Source organism: Onychomys torridus, chromosome 11 (assembly GCF_903995425.1).
Source record: "Onychomys torridus chromosome 11, mOncTor1.1, whole genome shotgun sequence".
Taxonomy (NCBI): domain Eukaryota; kingdom Metazoa; phylum Chordata; class Mammalia; order Rodentia; family Cricetidae; genus Onychomys; species Onychomys torridus.
Window position 1 is genome coordinate 54,891,544 of NC_050453.1, and position 18,045 is coordinate 54,909,588.

General features: G+C 38.5%; 1 protein-coding gene across 1 annotated transcript in view; it reads left to right on the plus strand.

Moving 5' to 3' along the window:
• The window catches only part of Nek7 (NIMA related kinase 7), a 131,655-nt gene that overhangs the window by 87,637 nt on the left and 25,973 nt on the right, over window positions 1–18,045 (plus strand). Inside the window, 3 exon segments of the mRNA XM_036201761.1 lie at window positions 722–832; window positions 15,620–15,728; window positions 16,611–16,718. Coding sequence (XP_036057654.1) covers window positions 722–832; window positions 15,620–15,728; window positions 16,611–16,718 — 328 coding nt within the window.

The following is an 18,045-nucleotide window of genomic DNA, read 5'->3' on the forward strand; positions in this document are numbered from 1 at the left end:
ACACACTTTTAAAAGTAGAAATAGCATCACTATGAACAGCATGGAAGAAAAACTACGTATAAAGAAAATCATCTATAATTTATGAGAGTTCCTCTTTGAGAAATTATGTCTTGCATTAACTTGTTTAAAGTTTGAACAGAAAAATTGTAAATGTGAATAGATTGCTGCATGTGTTTCTACAAGGTGAGATTTTTTTCCTTAGAGATGATCTTAGTCAACTCACATAGATGGATTCTATGTATTTATATTTCTTGATATAAAATCAGTATTTAGATCTTGTATAATGGATGTTAATTGTGGGTTTGAGCAGTCTAGCTGCCTAGGAACCGCTCTAATTTTAAAAGTAGGAGTCTAAAGAAATACTTTTGCAGTTGGATGTTCTTGTATGACAGGTCTCATTTTGAAGAATATAATTTTGGGCAATTAATGAATTTACTACTATTTACTTATTACATTTATTTATATGCCTACTAGTCATAACAGTACTTAAAATCTTGAGTAAATCATTTATTGTAACTAATAAAATATTAAAATAAAATTTATTCATATCTAGTTTTACTTTGAATAATTAGGTGTTTTAAAATTGACTATAATAAAAATATGCTGTCAAGATATTTGCAATTTAAAAATGAGTTGCCATAGCTAAATTAAAATTATTAAAAACTATGCATGACTCTGGAATTTAAAACAAAAGTTTTTGATTTCTACTTTTTTTCCTTAGCAACTCAATCACCCAAATGTAATTAAATATTATGCATCATTCATCAAAGATAATGAGCTTAACATAGTTTTGGATTTAGCAGATGCTGGTGACCTCTCCAGAATGATAAAGGTAAGTTTGTTCATTTGTTGGTTTTTCTGACAAAGCTGTCTGTGAAATGTCTACCTTGGTAGTTCCTTTAAAGAGACCTCACTGTGATAGTTACCATATGGCCATATGACCAGTGTGGACATGGTTATGAAGTTGCTTACCTAGCTAAGTTCACCCTAGTTACCTTACATTTCTAAATGCACCTGAATCACTTTGGAAATGGACTTAGAGATTTGTTTTCTGAAGTTTGAGTGTTTTAGCTTGTTGCTCTCGAGCAGACGACCCTTGATCCTTTGTCTTTGGACCCCGGGGAAAGGAGGAAAGAAAGAAATCCCAGGCTGGAGAGACGGCTTGATTGTTAAAGTGATTGCCACATAAGGATGAGGACCTGAGAGCAGGTCTCCAGAACCCATGTAAAAATCCAGTGCAATATTGGGTTCCTGATAATGAAGCTATCAGGAGTCACACACGCTGACACACACATAAAGGAAAGAAATCTGAGAGCAACTTAGAAGATGAGCTGAGAGGACTCCTCAGAGAAGATGTCAGTCTGACTGAAAAGCTATTTAGCGTTCTTCCTTAAAAGGATGTTAATTGGGTTTGTATTCAGTTGCAGGAATAGAAACCACTGAACGAGGGTAAGTTAAAAACTGCTTATCCCTTGCACACGTCACTTCTCTGCACCACTTTCTCTAGAATATAATTCATAGGGACATTGTGGTGATTAAATCCATTTATATTTATCCCCATCTTAGAACTGTGTTTCTCATTCAGCTTCAGTCCCGTGACTAGAATATTGTCTCACAGACATATTTATCCACAAGACAGGCTGCATATATAGTCTATATTTAAATGGCAGCACCAGCTAAGCCTCTCTTACTGTGGCTGACAAACTGGCCAGCGTGGGGACCAACTAAACCATCCAAAGAAGAAAAGGAAAGGTAGTGAATTTAGAACCTTCTAAAGCCAAGAAATCAGCCACTGTTGCCTCCATTTTGGCAGAGACTTAAGGCTCACCGAGGAGTCATGGCATTGCAGAGGGGAAGGGTATTAGGCGTTAGGGATGCCCTGGGTGGAAATTTCTAGCATAGCAGGCTGGAGGTGGCCTTGGAGTTTTGGTTTCCTGGCAGGTTGCCACACGTTGTGTTTCAAGTTCTGTTTTTGTGAGGAGTCTGGTATTGTCAGCTTGTGCCTTGAGTCTCTGGGCTGGTAGATTCTGGTAAATCACTAATAATCTGTTTCTGGTTGTTGGAAGGAGAGTCCAAATATGTTCCTTTAATTCTCACCAGGATCCCAGGAAGTAAATGTAACACTTTGAGAGCATAAGTACCATAGCTACTAAATAGCAGACCTGGTACTTTTGAAGTTAGGCCAATTTGATACAATAATTCCTGTTTTCCTTTATTAGCCCTTAAAGATTCTTGTATAGCAGGATTCCTTTATCAGATGTAAGTACATGACCATCCACTGAAAAAAGAGTGTCACAATTTATATTTCTTTACTTGATTTTCTGATCAAGGTGCTCAATAGTTAAGAACTCGGCTCCTAATTGGGGCTTCTATATAGAGATCACTGTAACTTATGTCACTGAAATTCTTAACTGTAGCATGAATCCTAAAGGGTCTTACCAATAAAAACAAACTTGGTGCCAGGTATTAGGGTGAATGCTAGAAGATCAGAGAAGCAGAATAAGCCACAGCCACCTCACCTCACTAACTCCTCAGCTGATCCTGTTTCCTCAGAGTGGAAGCCTCTGAGTCCTCATCTGAATGAATCTCAACTGAACTGCTGCTCAAAAGCCTAAAAGCTTAACCAGCCTAGTTCCTGGTCCTCACACCTTACATACCTTTCTGTTTTGCCATCACTTCCTGGGATTAAAGGCGTGAGTCACCATGCCTGACTATTTCCAGTGTGGCTTTAAACTCACAGAGATCCAGATGGATCTCTGCCTCCCAAGTCATAGGATTAAAGGTGCGTGTGCCACCATTTTCTGGCCTCTATATCTAGTGACTGTTCTGTTCTCTGATCCCAGATAAGTTTATTAGGATATACAATATTTTGGGGAACACAATATCACCATACTTAACAGGGCCCTTACCTGTAAGATGAGCACACTTGGCCACTTGGCTAGAGTTTTCTAGTTGGAACAGCACTGTATGAAATGAAGTAAAAAGGGCTGGGGAGTAGGTGAGTGATAGAGTACTTGCCTAGCCCATTCAATTCCCAGCACAGGGAGGGAAAAAAAGGTAATGTTATTACCTTATGAGAGCTGGCTAAGCACTACATTAACGTGAATCACTTCCAACCAGTTATCTGATTTTCTGTTTCAGGGACTTCCCACCATTTACTTAAGCTGCCAACTGCAGAAGTATTTCTTTGCAGGTTAAAGAGTAATAAAACTTTATAGTCATAGCTTTTAAAAGAAATTAGGATGTGTTCTATGTCCACCTCTAGTGGACCACCTAGCCGGTCAACTGTTTGAACATGCAAAAGAAAAACTGTCTTTACAAATGACTACAAAACTATTTGAACTTTTTTCTTTTCTTTTTTTAAATTACTTACTTGGTGGTGCTGTGGGAAAGAGTGTAAATCTTTGTCTCTAAGGTAGATTCAGAACAACAGAATTCTGTGTGGAATGAGTAGTCCTCCTGTAGACAGACGGGTTCACCCTTGCCATACTCTTGAAGCTTCTGACTAAACTTTGCAGATGTGTATGATGTAGTGGACTGTTTACAGGGGATATTTTTAGAGGGTATCACTCAATTCCTCGTAAGTTGTGAGCATGGCAACTTAATGTACTTTGGTAAAATCCTAGAGTTTCGGTGCCTCCTTCCTCATGTGGATGTTAGTGTGTAGGCTTTTGGACAGTACTTGCTTTCTTGTAGGTTTTGACAGTGTTTGTCTAGTATAAGGTCTTCTGAGGGTTCCAGGTCACTGAGATCCCTAGATGCAAAACATGAAAGTCAATGTCAAGCCTTCAGATCTTCATCATAGTGGCTGTAACAAGGTTTGAATCATTAAAGCCATTGCGGATCATTGTGGATCCTAGGTATACTTTTGTGGTGCTTTTGTTTGTTTATTTGTTTGTTTTAGCAGTATGTTATTTCAGACTTGACCAAATCTCTCTGTTGTGTTCAGAGGAATAATGTAATAGATTTGGATGATCTGACTCGAAAGTCTCTTCTGGATCCTTTCAAGTAGAATTTTATTATTGATCAACACAATTCAATGCACATAGTTATGTTTTTTCCCCCTCTATGTGATTTAAGCTTTGTGCTTATCTCCTGTCATAAATACAAAAGGCCTGCTTGTCTTGGATTTGTTTTCTCTAGTTTGTATTCATGAACATTTTCCAAAGGTAACTACTGACTTTATGTGCTTTGTTTTCTATCTGGACACTGATTTTAATTCAAAGATAGATGTATGACAATATGTGTATACACTTTCTCAGGCACATCACAATTTAATGATTTCTTTGTTAGAGCAAAGAAAGCTCAAGTATAAGCCTGGTATAGCCTGTTGCATATCTATACCTGTCTGTTTTCGATTTCTGTTGTATTGATTCATGTGATATTGCTGAGTAACAGAATATACACATTTTAAGTCATAGAGACTGCCTACTCCCGAGTAGTTTATGCCACTATAGCTCTTTTTCCAAGAGGGGAAAAAGACAAAAAACAAAACAGCTCCACTTTTTTCTTGGTCATTAGCACATACAAGGTATATGGCTTACACCTTCTTAGAACTCAGTATGTACCATAGAAGACAGTTTTTAAACTAATATTCTTAGAAAAATATGTGACTTCTGTTGCAATAATGTATATAAAGGAGGTATAGGTTTTGTCAGGACAGTTGATGTGAGAATGGAAACCCTTAATGGCAATAAACGGCTCTGAGGCGGTGGGTGCTAGATGACCTTCACTTACTTAAGCGACTGAGCCACAGCTGCCAATATCTGTAAATTGGTTTATAATACTTGTCTCATAATGGTATCATGAGGGTGAACACACACACACACACACACACACACACACACACACACATGATATGTATGTGTGTGTGTTATCTGTATACTTATTTTTAGACCTTTACAAATAAATGCACACACATTATCCGGGCCAATTTGGATTTTTGACGTTCAATGCGTACTCAAATTTTCTTTATTTGCTTTAAACCTCTCAGTGGTACTCCATCTCACCTACCCCTGAAATCATCCAAAGTCTACCCTCTCATTTCCAAGTGACTAGAATGTTTATGTGTGAATGATTAAACCTTCACTTTCCCATGGGTCTGCCATGGTGACTTACGTCTGACCTGGTGGTTTCCTGTGCTCTCCTGTTGACATGCGCAGGAAGGGATTGTTGTGCATCTCTCTACCTGGGTCACTATTCTTTCATTGCTTTCTCAGCTCAAGCCTTATCATTCCTGGTTCTTCAGCTGTGACCATGCTGCATCTTCCGGGTTTCGTCTATTATCATTTGAACATCTTTGTTTCGCACTTCTTTTACACGTCTTCATAGACAGACAGACAGACACACATGTTCCTTATTAATTCACTCATTTAAGAAATTCGCATTGTTGTGGGGAAGACAAAGGGAATGTTAAGCACGTGTGTGGTTTCCGGATGCTGGTTAGTGTAGTGCAGGAAAACAAAGGCGGGCCGTGGGAAGGAGTCAGGGAGAATGCTGCCACTGATTTGAGATCTGAGAGGGCCATGCTGATCAGGTCTCGCCCAGCCCCACCTCAGCCTGCTTTTCCATCCAGCCACTGTTGAAGCTCCATGAAAGGCCTCTGGGCTGACCTCTGTCAGAAATCCCTGTGGTCTCCAGTCCTCTTTCTTCTTGATTGCTCAGTAGCATTTGGATCTCCTTTTCAGTCGCTTCTTAAAATACTCCCATTGGCTCACCAAGTATTGAAGCGACTTCCTTTATACTGCTAACCTCTTCTTAATGGAGTCATTCTCTTACTCGTGGCTTTTTGAGATAAGGTCTCATTTAGCCCAGGCTGGCCTCAAACTCACTATAAAGCAGTCTGATCTTGAACTGCTGATCTCTCTGATTCCTCCCTAGTGGGGCTGTAGGTGTGAGTTGCGTGCCCAGCCATCTCACTCATGCAGTTTTAAGATACAAACCCTGCCTTTTGTTTGCTTGTTTTTAACCCACTGTGGTCCATGGCGTTAATGCCTCTGGATTCAGTTATTCTCTGTCCTGTGCCGGTAAACAAATTTGTGACCTCCTCATAGACTGCCCCTATGTTTCCAAGTGGAGGCTCAGCTTGAGTGCATGCTGGAATCCAGGGCTCTCCTCTGACACTTGTCTCTCTGGCCTATTTCAATTTGTTACCAAGTTCCGATCATTTCTCCATCTATATATTTTTCAGATTTCTCTCCCTGTGTGGTTCCATTGCCCCTTTTCTTTCTAGAGTTCAAAATTAGCCATCACGCTACAGAGTAAGAACTTTTTAACTCACCCACCAGGATCCATTCTACAGATCTATATTTCTTCATCAGCCTTTTGGGTGTCAGAGAAGAAGAAAAAGGAGGAGGAGGAAGAGGAGGAGGAGGAGGAGGAGGAAAAAACCCCTCATCTTTCAATCAGATCCTTTGAGGATTTCTTAATGAGGATAAACGCTGAATTGTTTGGCAGCCCGTGTGGTACGGGAGATCCTTCCCAAAGGAAGAATCTCAGTCCATGTGATCACCTTCCATGTCCCTAGAACAGCGCCTGACCCAGGGCGGTCACTTAATAAATGTCTCCTGCAGAATCCAGCGTCTGGCTTTCCCACGGTCTCTGCAGAAGGACCATTCCGTCCCTTGGCTCTTAGTCTTTCACCCCCTTGTGCCACATAAGCGGTTCCACCTGCTGGGGACTCCGCTCTTCATTCCTGGTCAGCTTTCTATCTCTATCCTTGAGCCCTTCAAACAGATCCCTGTAGTTGGAGTTTTCCTGCCTGGCCCAGTCAGAACAAATCTCTCTCACCCGCCAGGCCCATAGACGCTCAGAACCAACCAAGTAAACACACAGAAACTTACATTGTTTACAAACTGCTTGGCTGTGGCAGGCTTCTTGTTATCTACTTCTTCTGTCTTAAATTAACCCATTTTTTATTAGTTTATACTTTGCCACATAGCTTGTGGCTTACCAGTGTCTTTACATGTTGTTTCTCATGGCGGAGGCTGGCGGAAAACTCCAACTACAGATCCCAGTTCCTCAAGCCTTTCCCTTTGATCTCAAAGATGCTTTTATGTATAGATGTCTTTGGACACACACATTTATTCCCCTAGAGACTATTCTTCCCCAGCATTTAGTAATGCAATTCTGTAGTGATTTTGTGTGATTATTTTATTGATATTTTCATTTGCCCAAGAATTAATCCCTCTTGAACAGAGACTGTATCTTCACTAGGCTGTCCTCTGTTTGTTAGGGAGGTGCCTGGAGCTCCACATCACATATAACAATTGGTTCTGTTATCTTGGCTGCACTTCCCTGTTCCCAGGGCCAGTACACACCATGGGTGACAGTTTCCTCCTACTTTATACCTTGATCTCTTCCAGACTTGTTCCATTAGTGAGTGACATGCTGGCGTGAGAGAAGGGTCTTCTGCTGCAGCAGAGGACATGGGTGGAGGGTCCTAAAATTCTGAAGTTGTTTTCTAAACACCCCAATTTTATAAGCATCTAAAAGGATACTGACATAGGGTCTTCTTTTGTGAAAGCACATGATAGTGGCTTAAGGCTTCATCAAGGAAAGCAGCGAAGGCTTGCATTGTGTGAGGAATGTTCTCAAATCACCATACAGTACCACAGTGTGCTCTACTCTCTCAAGTCTTCAGCATAATTGGGTTAGAAACGGACGTATAGCTCCTAGTCTTTATTCCAGAGATGAACCTCTGGATAGCATTGCATCAAAGATTCTCACAAGTAAATAATTAATTGGTTTAGAGCAGACTGACAAATATAATTAAGCAATTTATAGTTGAAATATTCAGTCTTTCTCTAATTAGTGACAAAGGAATACCTGAGGCTGTGGTCAGATGAAATACTTCCCAGATGAGTTGGAGGGTAAAAGGAAGGCTGGGATTTTTTTCATCATAGATTTCTTCATTAACAGTAACCGCAACTCACAAATAAAATGTTCTTAGAAAAGGTTTGAGTTCAGTTAAGTCATGCTGTTGGTCTATATTTTCTCTGTTTGGGACACAATGGAACTCTTGGGTACTCAATCGCCGCGTGGTGAGACCTGTGTGCTTATTTCAGGAAATAATGTCAGGAAATATGTTCATTCAGACTCAGGTATAAAGGGATAAGACTAATCTAAATATCTGAACAAGAGTTTTGTTTATTTCTGCTTGTCAATGGTATCATTAGAATACTTTTTAAATTTTCATAGCCCCTTTTGCAAAATATACTTCATTTATTGAACTGATGTCAGTACAAATAATAATTTATAGTGTATATTTGAAAGTCAATTTGGTAGAAAAATGTAAGTTATATTTATATTTTTAAAACCTGTATTTTGTTAAAATTTCAGTACAACAAAATATAACCTTATGTAATTAATATCTTTAGGGGAAGCTCAGAAGTCTGTCTGCTAACAAATGTTTTACCACAACACTATGACTAGAAATAAGATGAATTTGACTTTAACAGAATATTTTCAGTAAAGTATGCAACAGACATAACTCATATGAATTCCTTTTTTTTTCCCCCTTTTTATAGACTGGAGTATGTCGTTATTCCAACCAATTAATTAAGGCTCTTTTCTTATTTCTAGTGCATTTAGACACAGATTGTCTTCTTGGATCATTCACTTTGTATTTGTACTGTCTCCATTTGTGAGTCTTTTCCTTTGTATGTGTGTGTTGTGTACGCTCCCTGACTGGGAGGTAATTTAGTTCCTTGTAGCCATATGATTAACGTCACTACTGCCACCGTGCAGCCAATCCTCAGTTTCATAGATCCCACTCTCCTCACCCCCCCCCCACCCCCCCCCCTCCCCGCTTTCCCCTGTCACATGACCCTTCACAGGCTAGACCAGGAGAGCCTCTCTGGTTTTGGGTCTGGCTTCTTAGAAGGGCTTGCCAGATTATGTGAAGCCAGCCCAAAATAATATCCCTTTGGGTTGCCTCAAAGTCAGCTGGCTGGAAAGCTTAATTACAATATTTCTTTTTCTTCTTTTATTCATTTAAAACGTTTTAAAAATAGTTTTATTTATTATTTGAAGATTTTATACACATGCACAATATTTTTTGGCTAGTCCGCCTCCTGTTCCATCCTTTCAACTCCCCCAAACCGTCTTCCTAACTTTGTGTCTTCTTTTGTTATTAATTGTATTCAAAGCCCCAATTGCAATTAGTGTTAACTTTGTGCAGATGAGTGTGGATTGTCCATTACAACCTATCAGCAGCCACAGCATCTTTCTAAGTAGTCCAAGCTGCCCTTGAACTCTCTAGCCTGCCTCCCACATACTAAATCCTGGGATTGTGGGTACCACCAGACCCAGCTTGGGGATAAATGTCAAGTGGAAAGGATTATATACAAGGTGTTGGGAATTTGTAAACCAATCTTACAATTCACCTTATCACAAACTGATAAATTAGGTAGACTCTCAGCCTTGTTTTGAGGTAACTGTTCTCTTCAAAGATTGAAAGTTAGAAAATGTGTTTACTTATTTGGTTGTTACTGTTTTCCGTTCAGACACATTTTTAGTTTACTTATCTGAATGTCGAGGTGGTATTGGAAATGAAATCATTTTGAAGTGCCTTTTATACTCTTGACCTTTGCATACTTAAAGCCATAAATTCCTCCCAGTAGCATCGACTCTCTTGGATAGGGTTCATTTATGGTGTATACCAGGACGGCCACATTTCCCATTTCAGCCTCTTGCTGAGGTTGTAGCCCTTATCAGACAACCAACCCTTGCCGGTGATCTCAGTCTTGCAATAACTGTATACACCTGTGCTTGTATCTAATAAATTTGCACATACAATATGCTGCACAGGGATTTTATAGAGCAGTATTACATATGAAATATCCCATGTGCTTTCTTATAATTTTTTAAGTTTGATAGCAAAATGGTACAGAACTTAAGAATTTCCTTATTTTGAAAATGATAGGCCATAAAGACCGTTATGTGGTTTGTGAGATAACTAAAAGGTGATGTGTAGAATCTGCACTGTGTGTCCTTGGGAAAGTGAAAAGATGATTCACCAAGTTCATGGCTCCTAACGTTGGAAGGTGTTGATGATAGCACTGGTCCAGAGCTGCTTTTGCAAACTACTGAGCACATCTTTGCAAGACAGCTGGGGAAGAGCTGGGGGCAACAGACTCAGGTTCTTCTATGTTTTTAGTTAGGTTTGTATTGACTTGCCATCTTAGGTCTCTGTTGTGTTTTCTTTATTCATATAAAAATTAAAACAATTAATAAAAAAGTTAAAACTCCTGTCTGGTCTAATATAACAGAGACAAATAATTTTATTTGTTTTTGTGGTGTCTATGTCATTCCGAAGATTAACTTTTTCCTTTTCTTTTTTTAAAATTTGAATTATAATTTACCTAGAGATAGGGTTTCCTATGGCTTAGCCTGGTCCCAAACTGGCCCTGTAACTGGGAGATGACCTTGAATTCCTGATCCTCCTGACTCTACTTCCCAATGGCTGGCATTATAGATGTGTGCCACCATGCCCAAATTCTGCTTTTTAAAACTCTGACTTAGCATAGAACACTCTCTGCAGGATAGAAAACCTTGGAACTACTTGGAAGCCTTTTTTGACCGCTTTAGTAACAGGACCTCTAAGAGTTACTTATCTGCAGTGCAGAAGTCATTCCTTGTATTATTATGTTTTTAAATTATTTACTGATTTTTCTTTTTAAAAAATATCCTGAATAAATTTTCCTGGTGCTGATATACTCATGTTTAGAAGACACCTTATAGGTGAAAGAACATTGGGACTTGGTTGGAAAATATTTTGTTCAAGTGAGTAAAGTGAGATGCCAGTGGGGTATGTTCGGTGACCTTCCGCTGGCCAGGCCCATTATACTTTACATCTTGGAAATCAGTCCGAAGTATCTGAGCCTTTTCCTGACCACCATGAGTGAAAGTCTTCACACACTGCACATTAATGTACTACTGAAATTCCAGTTGATAGATGTTTTACCCATGAAGGTCTCCATACCTGTGTATAGCAATAGTTGTATATCCAAGTCCGTCAGTTCCTCATTATATGTTCAGAAGAAATGTTTCCTTAGAAAAATTAATATATTATCAAAATTGCACAGAACAAGCCAGTTCCACTTTCAAAAGCAATTTGTCTTTTCTGTAGCCAGTCCTTGCTTTCAGTTCTTGGCAATAATAACTATAAAATGTCATTTTAGAAAAAGAAACACATTATAATTACCAAGGTGTTTGGAGATATAACATCCCTGCTGATGGTAAATATTTGACCTAATTACAAGGTCCCAGTAGAGGACTCTACCTGCCATCACCTCACACGAGACCATGTATCTATTAAGTGAACCTGTTAGGATTTCTGGGCCCGTTTGTTGCTTTATTACTAGCAGAAATTTGAAGGATATGACAGACCTGTAAACTTACTGTTTTTAAGTGTGAAAATGTGCCAAGTAGATATTTATATGTTATTTGCTACTGAAATTGTCGACCCGCAGATAGTATTTAGAGGTGACAGGGACTTTGTAGGTCATGTCCAAATTCTGTTTAATGTATCAAGGAATCAGACCACCATTGTTGAGTGACTTGTTTAGGGTGGCATGGCTAGTTATGGTCAAACCTCACAATCCTGTGTTGACAGGTATGCGTTGTTAGAGGCACATGTAAACAGTTGACAGTAGTTCCAAGTGGGAAGTGCCTCCTATGTTTAACATAAATCACTTCCTGCTGTTGATTTTTCTATTTAACCACCATGGTACGTTTCTAAAAGTTGATTCACGTAGATTCCAATGAGCAGCTACACAATTGTGGAGCCCTTTGTCAAAACAGTTGAGACACTTTGAGGTGAGAGTAAGGGGGTCCCTAAACCAAGTGGCTGATGTAGGACCACCACAGCTGCATGCCCATGATGCTGTCTCTGAGAATCCCAAATGTTTTCCTGTGAAGTTTTTTCTTTATAAAGATTAGTGTACGTAACTACAGGCTTAATTTTTTTTTTTATATGTTGTGGATGTTGTTAATGCCTGTTACAAGTCAGGATTAGTTTTTTCTCTGTTAGTGAATACATGCTGAGTAATTGCACTGAAGCTTTTTCAGAAATTTCTTGAAGATGCTAGAGATACACACTGAGAAATGAGCAGCGTACCTGTGGCTCTAGTGTCAAGAGTGAAGGAGCTAAGGTCCCTCTGAGTTCAAAGACTAGTATTAGCTATCCAGGGCCCACTATTTTTGTGGATTTGGTGTTGAGCATTCAATTTATGCTTTACAATAAAACACAACAACAACAACAACAACAACAAAAACCCAAAGGTGTCTATTAAGGTATATGTTTTCTTCGGCTCTGAATAGAGGCTGCTCATATCCACTTGTCTTTCAGAGCGGTAGAAATCACTTGGTGGTAATGCAAATGTGCTTTACCAGGGAAATTGACTTCACCTCACTAAGATGTTAGTAAATGTATATACTCAGTGAAACAATATTGTAATCTCATGTTTGTGTCTAAGTTTATAACTTATTTAGCTTTTTGTTACATAGTATTTCTATTGAGTTAAAATCCATTGTGTATATGAGTCCTGTTAATGGTGGTAGAATATGTAGACAGTATTTCAAGGTGAGCCTTCTTTGTAAAAACACTACACCCAAAACAAAAATTATGTCCAAGTGATCCATTAAACTTGAGGGGCAACTTTCATCCACAGGCTTTTACATAATTTATTTTGGAGTTAGAGACATTTTATTTCATAGCATGAATACAGTAAAAACATCACAACACGTAATCTTTCACGTAAATATTTTCATTGATACTAATCTTTAAAAACTTTCTGTGTGTTAATTGTTGTCTGTGTGTGTTTAAGTCTTATATGTTTGTGTTAGATGTTTTATAATACAGAATTAAGTATTATTACAAGGATACCTAGCCTTCAGAAAGTAGGACTTTTGAAAGTGATGTTATCGTGCTCGAGCATTACCATTTGAAAGAGGTGTGCACATTTGAGTAAGCTGAGTACTGCTGATGGAAGCCTTCCTTCTGAAAAGGCAGTCAGGTTTCCTTGCTTTTCCCGGCCCCCTCTTTTAGGAGGCAGGCAACAGTGCCACCATGAGAACGGACAGGTTTTCAACATCACAACCATTGGCGGCCTCAAAATAGCAAAAGCCCTGCATTTAAAGAATATTGGACAAGCCCAGGCATTTAAGTAGATGGTTCAGAAACTGAGCAATATCAGTAGTCTAGTCAGACTTTATCGTCTGATAGTCAAATTTATGCTATTCTTTAGGGACCTTTAGTAAGATACCTTAGCCTTGCCAGGTCATTCTGCATGGGTAACATGAGATTAACATCAGCTCTCTTTCATCATTTTTAATTTGTTATAAGAAACAGTGTCAGAGAAGAATATAAAAACATGGAAGCAGGTCTTCTCGTGTACATGCTCCCTAATGTGCATTTTGTGGCCAGTGTTTTTCAGTCCCTTTTATATTTTGTTTTAACAATGAGACTAAAAATACACACACAACACAACAACAATTAAAAAGATAAAGGCCATGAATTTAAAAGAAAGCAAGGGATGGGGGGGAGGTACATGGGAGGATTTGAGGGAAGAAAGGGAATGGGGAAATTATGTAATTATATTACAATCTCAATTTCTTAAATATTTGAAATAATAAACCGCTCAGTTGATTATGGTTATGATGCGTTTAGACTCTGTGCTAAAACATTCAGTTTTTTCCATGTTCTGATGGCTACATGTTACAGTATATTTATTTTTGAATGAATAGAGACCCAGTGCCCATCTTTCTGTTGGCATCAAACAATCCTCTGATATGTTAATGTGGCATTGGAGGAGCACATTGCACAGGCTTTATTTGGATGCATTCCAAGGCTCCAGGAAAATGATGTGTAAAGAACTGAATGTTCAGCATCGTCCCTGTCCAGTCAAAACTGATATTGACACAGTCTGCCATCAAAGAAAACTTTCATATTGGAGCACAATATGAGCATTTTTCAACATTTAGCAAGACTGTGGTGTATTTTTGTGATTACCTGGTCATTTAGAATAAGGTTACTAATTTAATTGCTAATGACATTGCAAAATAATTGATTTTCAAATGTGTTCTATGGGAAAGATTAATCTAGTATTGTTACAGTTTTTTTACGACTATTTTTGCTGTAGCAAGTGGGCACAATGGAGGGGGGGGCATCATTTGTTGCCTATGGAGAAGGGTACCAGTGGTTTTCTTGTAGCTCTGCCTTTTCAACTTGTCCTTAGCTGGCTGGTTGAAACTGGTGTGACTCGTAAGGGCTAGTTTCTTCACTTTCTCAAATATAGTTTCTTTGTATTAAATGCCAAAAAAATTAATTGGTTGAACTTTTCCAAATGTGGGTTTCAAATACAGTAAAGAACAGGTTTAAAATCAGACATGTTGGTAAGTACATACATACATACATACATACATACATACATACATACATACATACATATTTTACACAGTTAAAATTGTCTGAAAGCTTTGTGAAAAAAGCTATTTAAAGGCACTATTTCTTCATGTGGGTAATGTATAAATACCGTTCAATAAGAAACCCACTGCACTTTTGAATTGAAAACATGGTATTTGTATACAGAATATCCAGTAGGGCTGAGAGCTTGGTGCTTGGTATGCTACAATCCTAGTCTCCTAACAGATTTAATAGAGGAAAATGAACGAAACTCTGTAGCTGTGGCTTGTAATTGTTCTGGCAACTGCCCTGTCAGTGTTTGGCCCACTGTCTCCTACACAGCCTGCTGGTAGTCTGAGCATTTTTCTCAGTTGCTCTCTAATATCTGACTCTCCGGAGTGTAGTTCCATTCAGAGGACAGGTTTGCCTTTTAATGTGCAGGTGGATAGACTCATGAAAACTTTTTAGAGAAATACCTTTGCTTAATTTTTAATAAATTACAGTGTTTCAAGTCACCAGTGTAGCTCAATATTTAAAAGGAATTCTAGAATGAAGATATCTGCCTGAAGCAGACCTGTCCTTTGTTTTTCCATTTTTGTTGTTGATTTTAAAGACAAAGTCTTACATGCCAGGCTGATTTCAAGCTTCCTGTCTGGCTGAAGACGATCTTGCACGTCTGATCTCTGGCACCCATCTCCCACGTGCTGGGTGCACACCTCTCATCCCCTGCTTCTGTCTCACAAGTGCTGAGATTTGCAACACCACACTTGGTTTTTGTGGTCCTGGGGATGAAACCTGGGACTTCATGCATGCTGGACATATTCTCTATTTGCTGAGCCGCATACCCAGTAAGAATTGTCTTTTAATGAGTCTAATTACTTTAACATTTCTTCATTTTTAAAAACTGTAGCTTCTCTTGAGATGAAATTTGAGATAAATCATTTTGTATAGATGTATTTTTTTTCAAGTAGTTGGGCATTACAGAGATGTAGTGTTCCATGGCTTACGTTCACCTTAAGCAGGAAGAAATGTAAGCTATTATGTCAAGTGAAATTCCTGGAGTCATTTCAGTATAGGAAATCAGACTTTTTCAAAATTAATAATGGGGAGATAAAAGTTGATATTTTTCTGACTTGCTGATTCTGAATGCTGGAATTCAACTTTAAGAAATCTGAATTCTCATAGTCATTATTCTTTTAATATTTTAAACAGCATTTTAAGAAGCAAAAGAGGCTAATTTCGGAAAGAACTGTTTGGAAATACTTCGTTCAGCTCTGCAGTGCACTGGAGCACATGCATTCTCGAAGAGTCATGCATAGAGGTAAGAAGAGCACTAGGAAACGGTAGCATCATTTTAAATAGTATAAGCCACCAAGCAATTTAAAATAGCTTCCGTTTAATCCACTATACTACCCTTTTGGGGATAGTTTATGTCCAAGTTATAGTTTATTAGGATTATAAGCCTATAAGTAAAGCCCTACTTGATTATAAAGAAGAATGAAAATTATGCTTTTGCTTGGCCTCCCTGAACACCTTGCTGGTTCTGTTGGTAAAGAAAGTTCAGCTGTGGGAAAGCAGTGGAACATGCATAAGGAAGAGGGTTGACCACCATCTTCAGATGAGAAGTGTACTTTGGCTTCACAGACTGTTTTAGTCTTCCGCCTTAGTCCGGATGTACTGTTGATTACCATTCCAGTTGTTGGGCAGGGACAGTCACTAAGTGGCTAGTCCACTGATTTGGGGGTGTAAAAAATTCTGAAGCAATTTATTTAAGGAATTATGATTTCTAAAACCATCTAATAAATGCAATGTGCATAGTATTGCTAAGCTATGACTTTATAACTGATGTAAATATATGAATTAATCTTCAGTAGCATGTTATTTAAAATTGTTATAAAGGGAGTATACATTTATTTTGTGTCTTAAATTTTCATAAATATTCTTTGGCACTGGAAGACAAAAATATTTGACATGCATATTAGCAGTCTTGATCAGAGTGTTTTGAGGATTCTTATAAGACTGGAAAATCTGAATTATATGGAAAGTATTCAAAGTATAGTGGGTGGTTCACAGTTCAGACTTTCATATTTAATATACATTTTGATTTCTTCCAAATATAAAAATATATTCTTCCAAACATAAAATTTCCTTCCAAATGCCCAAAGTTACATCGTCTTTTCCCCGACCCTTAATTTATTCACAGATATAAAGCCAGCCAATGTGTTCATTACAGCCATTGGGGTAGTAAAACTTGGAGATCTTGGACATGGTCGGTTTTTCAGCTCAAAAACCACAGCTGCACATTCTTTAGGTAAGAGACGAGGGACCATTTCATCCAGTTATTTGTGTGTATGTGTTGGCTATGGCTCAAAACAGGTATGCCAGCTATACCGCATTGATTGCATTCTTTATAAACTGTTCTCGAAATCAGCCGCTGCTGACAGGTGCCCACAGTTCCCTGTTACTTTCTACATGATGCGCGGATATTCCTGTTTATTTGACCTCAAGCAGGGCCTGAGGTTTTTGTGGTTTGTAGTGTTTTTTTTTTTTTTTTTTTAATAATGCTGATAAGCCTGGCTTTTACTGTTGCCATGGAGAGTGCCTTGTATCTTATTTGTAGTGATTGGAGATAACTTAATGAGGAAACTGTATTTTGGAAGAAAACTTCACTGAACATCTTTAAATGCCAGAGGCAATAATAATTCATACATGTTTATTTATTCAAAGGACATGTGACTGTGATAACTAGGAGAGATGATCCATAGCGAATGAGAAGAAAAAAAAAAATTCTCTCCTTATAGATTGGAAGAAATCCCCTGCAGTTGATCGTATTAGAGCTAACATTATTTTTGATGTCCTTTTTACCTAAAATAGAATACTGCAGCATGGTATTAGCAATGGGAAGGGAACTGTTGGGATCAGAAACAATAGAAATTCCTAGAAGAAATGCTCTTTAAATTAAGTTATAAGTAGAGCATCTCAAGACTCTCCGGGTCCCAGTTTTCTCCTGATGCATGTAAGACACAGGAAATGGGGAATTCTGAAAGAAGAATCAAAGCAAAAGTAAATTGGCCGTAATTTAACTGTGTCTGTTTTTGCTGTCGCGATTTCCTTGGAAGCCACTAATTCTCTGACAGCTATGTTTAGATGTGAAGTGGGGGGCTTTTGAATGGGAGAGGGAGGAACTCCCTAACCTGTTAAACAAGCATCCAGATAACCAACCGGCTAGAGACTTTGAAAGGCTTTATTCCTGGCTTTGTTCCGGAGAGTCTGTGTCCCTTTGAATCTGTCATCTATCATTTATCAATAGTTTGTGTCTTGAACGGAGTTTGCCTTGATGGAAAGTGTGGTGGAAAGGCTGACACTTCCCCCGAGTTTCAGTTGTATCAGTTAGGATTGCCTAAGATTCCACGCCGAGGCCCTGTACCGTTTTCCCCTTTCACTTCGCACTTACGTTAACACAACTCCACTGCCCTTTCCAGGGGCAAAACATCAATGTGAAATTTCACAATAAATCAGCAAATTTGCATAACACTCTGATAAAGTTCTGTTTGAGAACTTACAATTCTTGCAGTAAGTATGGTAGATGATTTCTAGGAAGAAGCCTTGGCACTTCTCATTGGTAAAAACACGGCCAC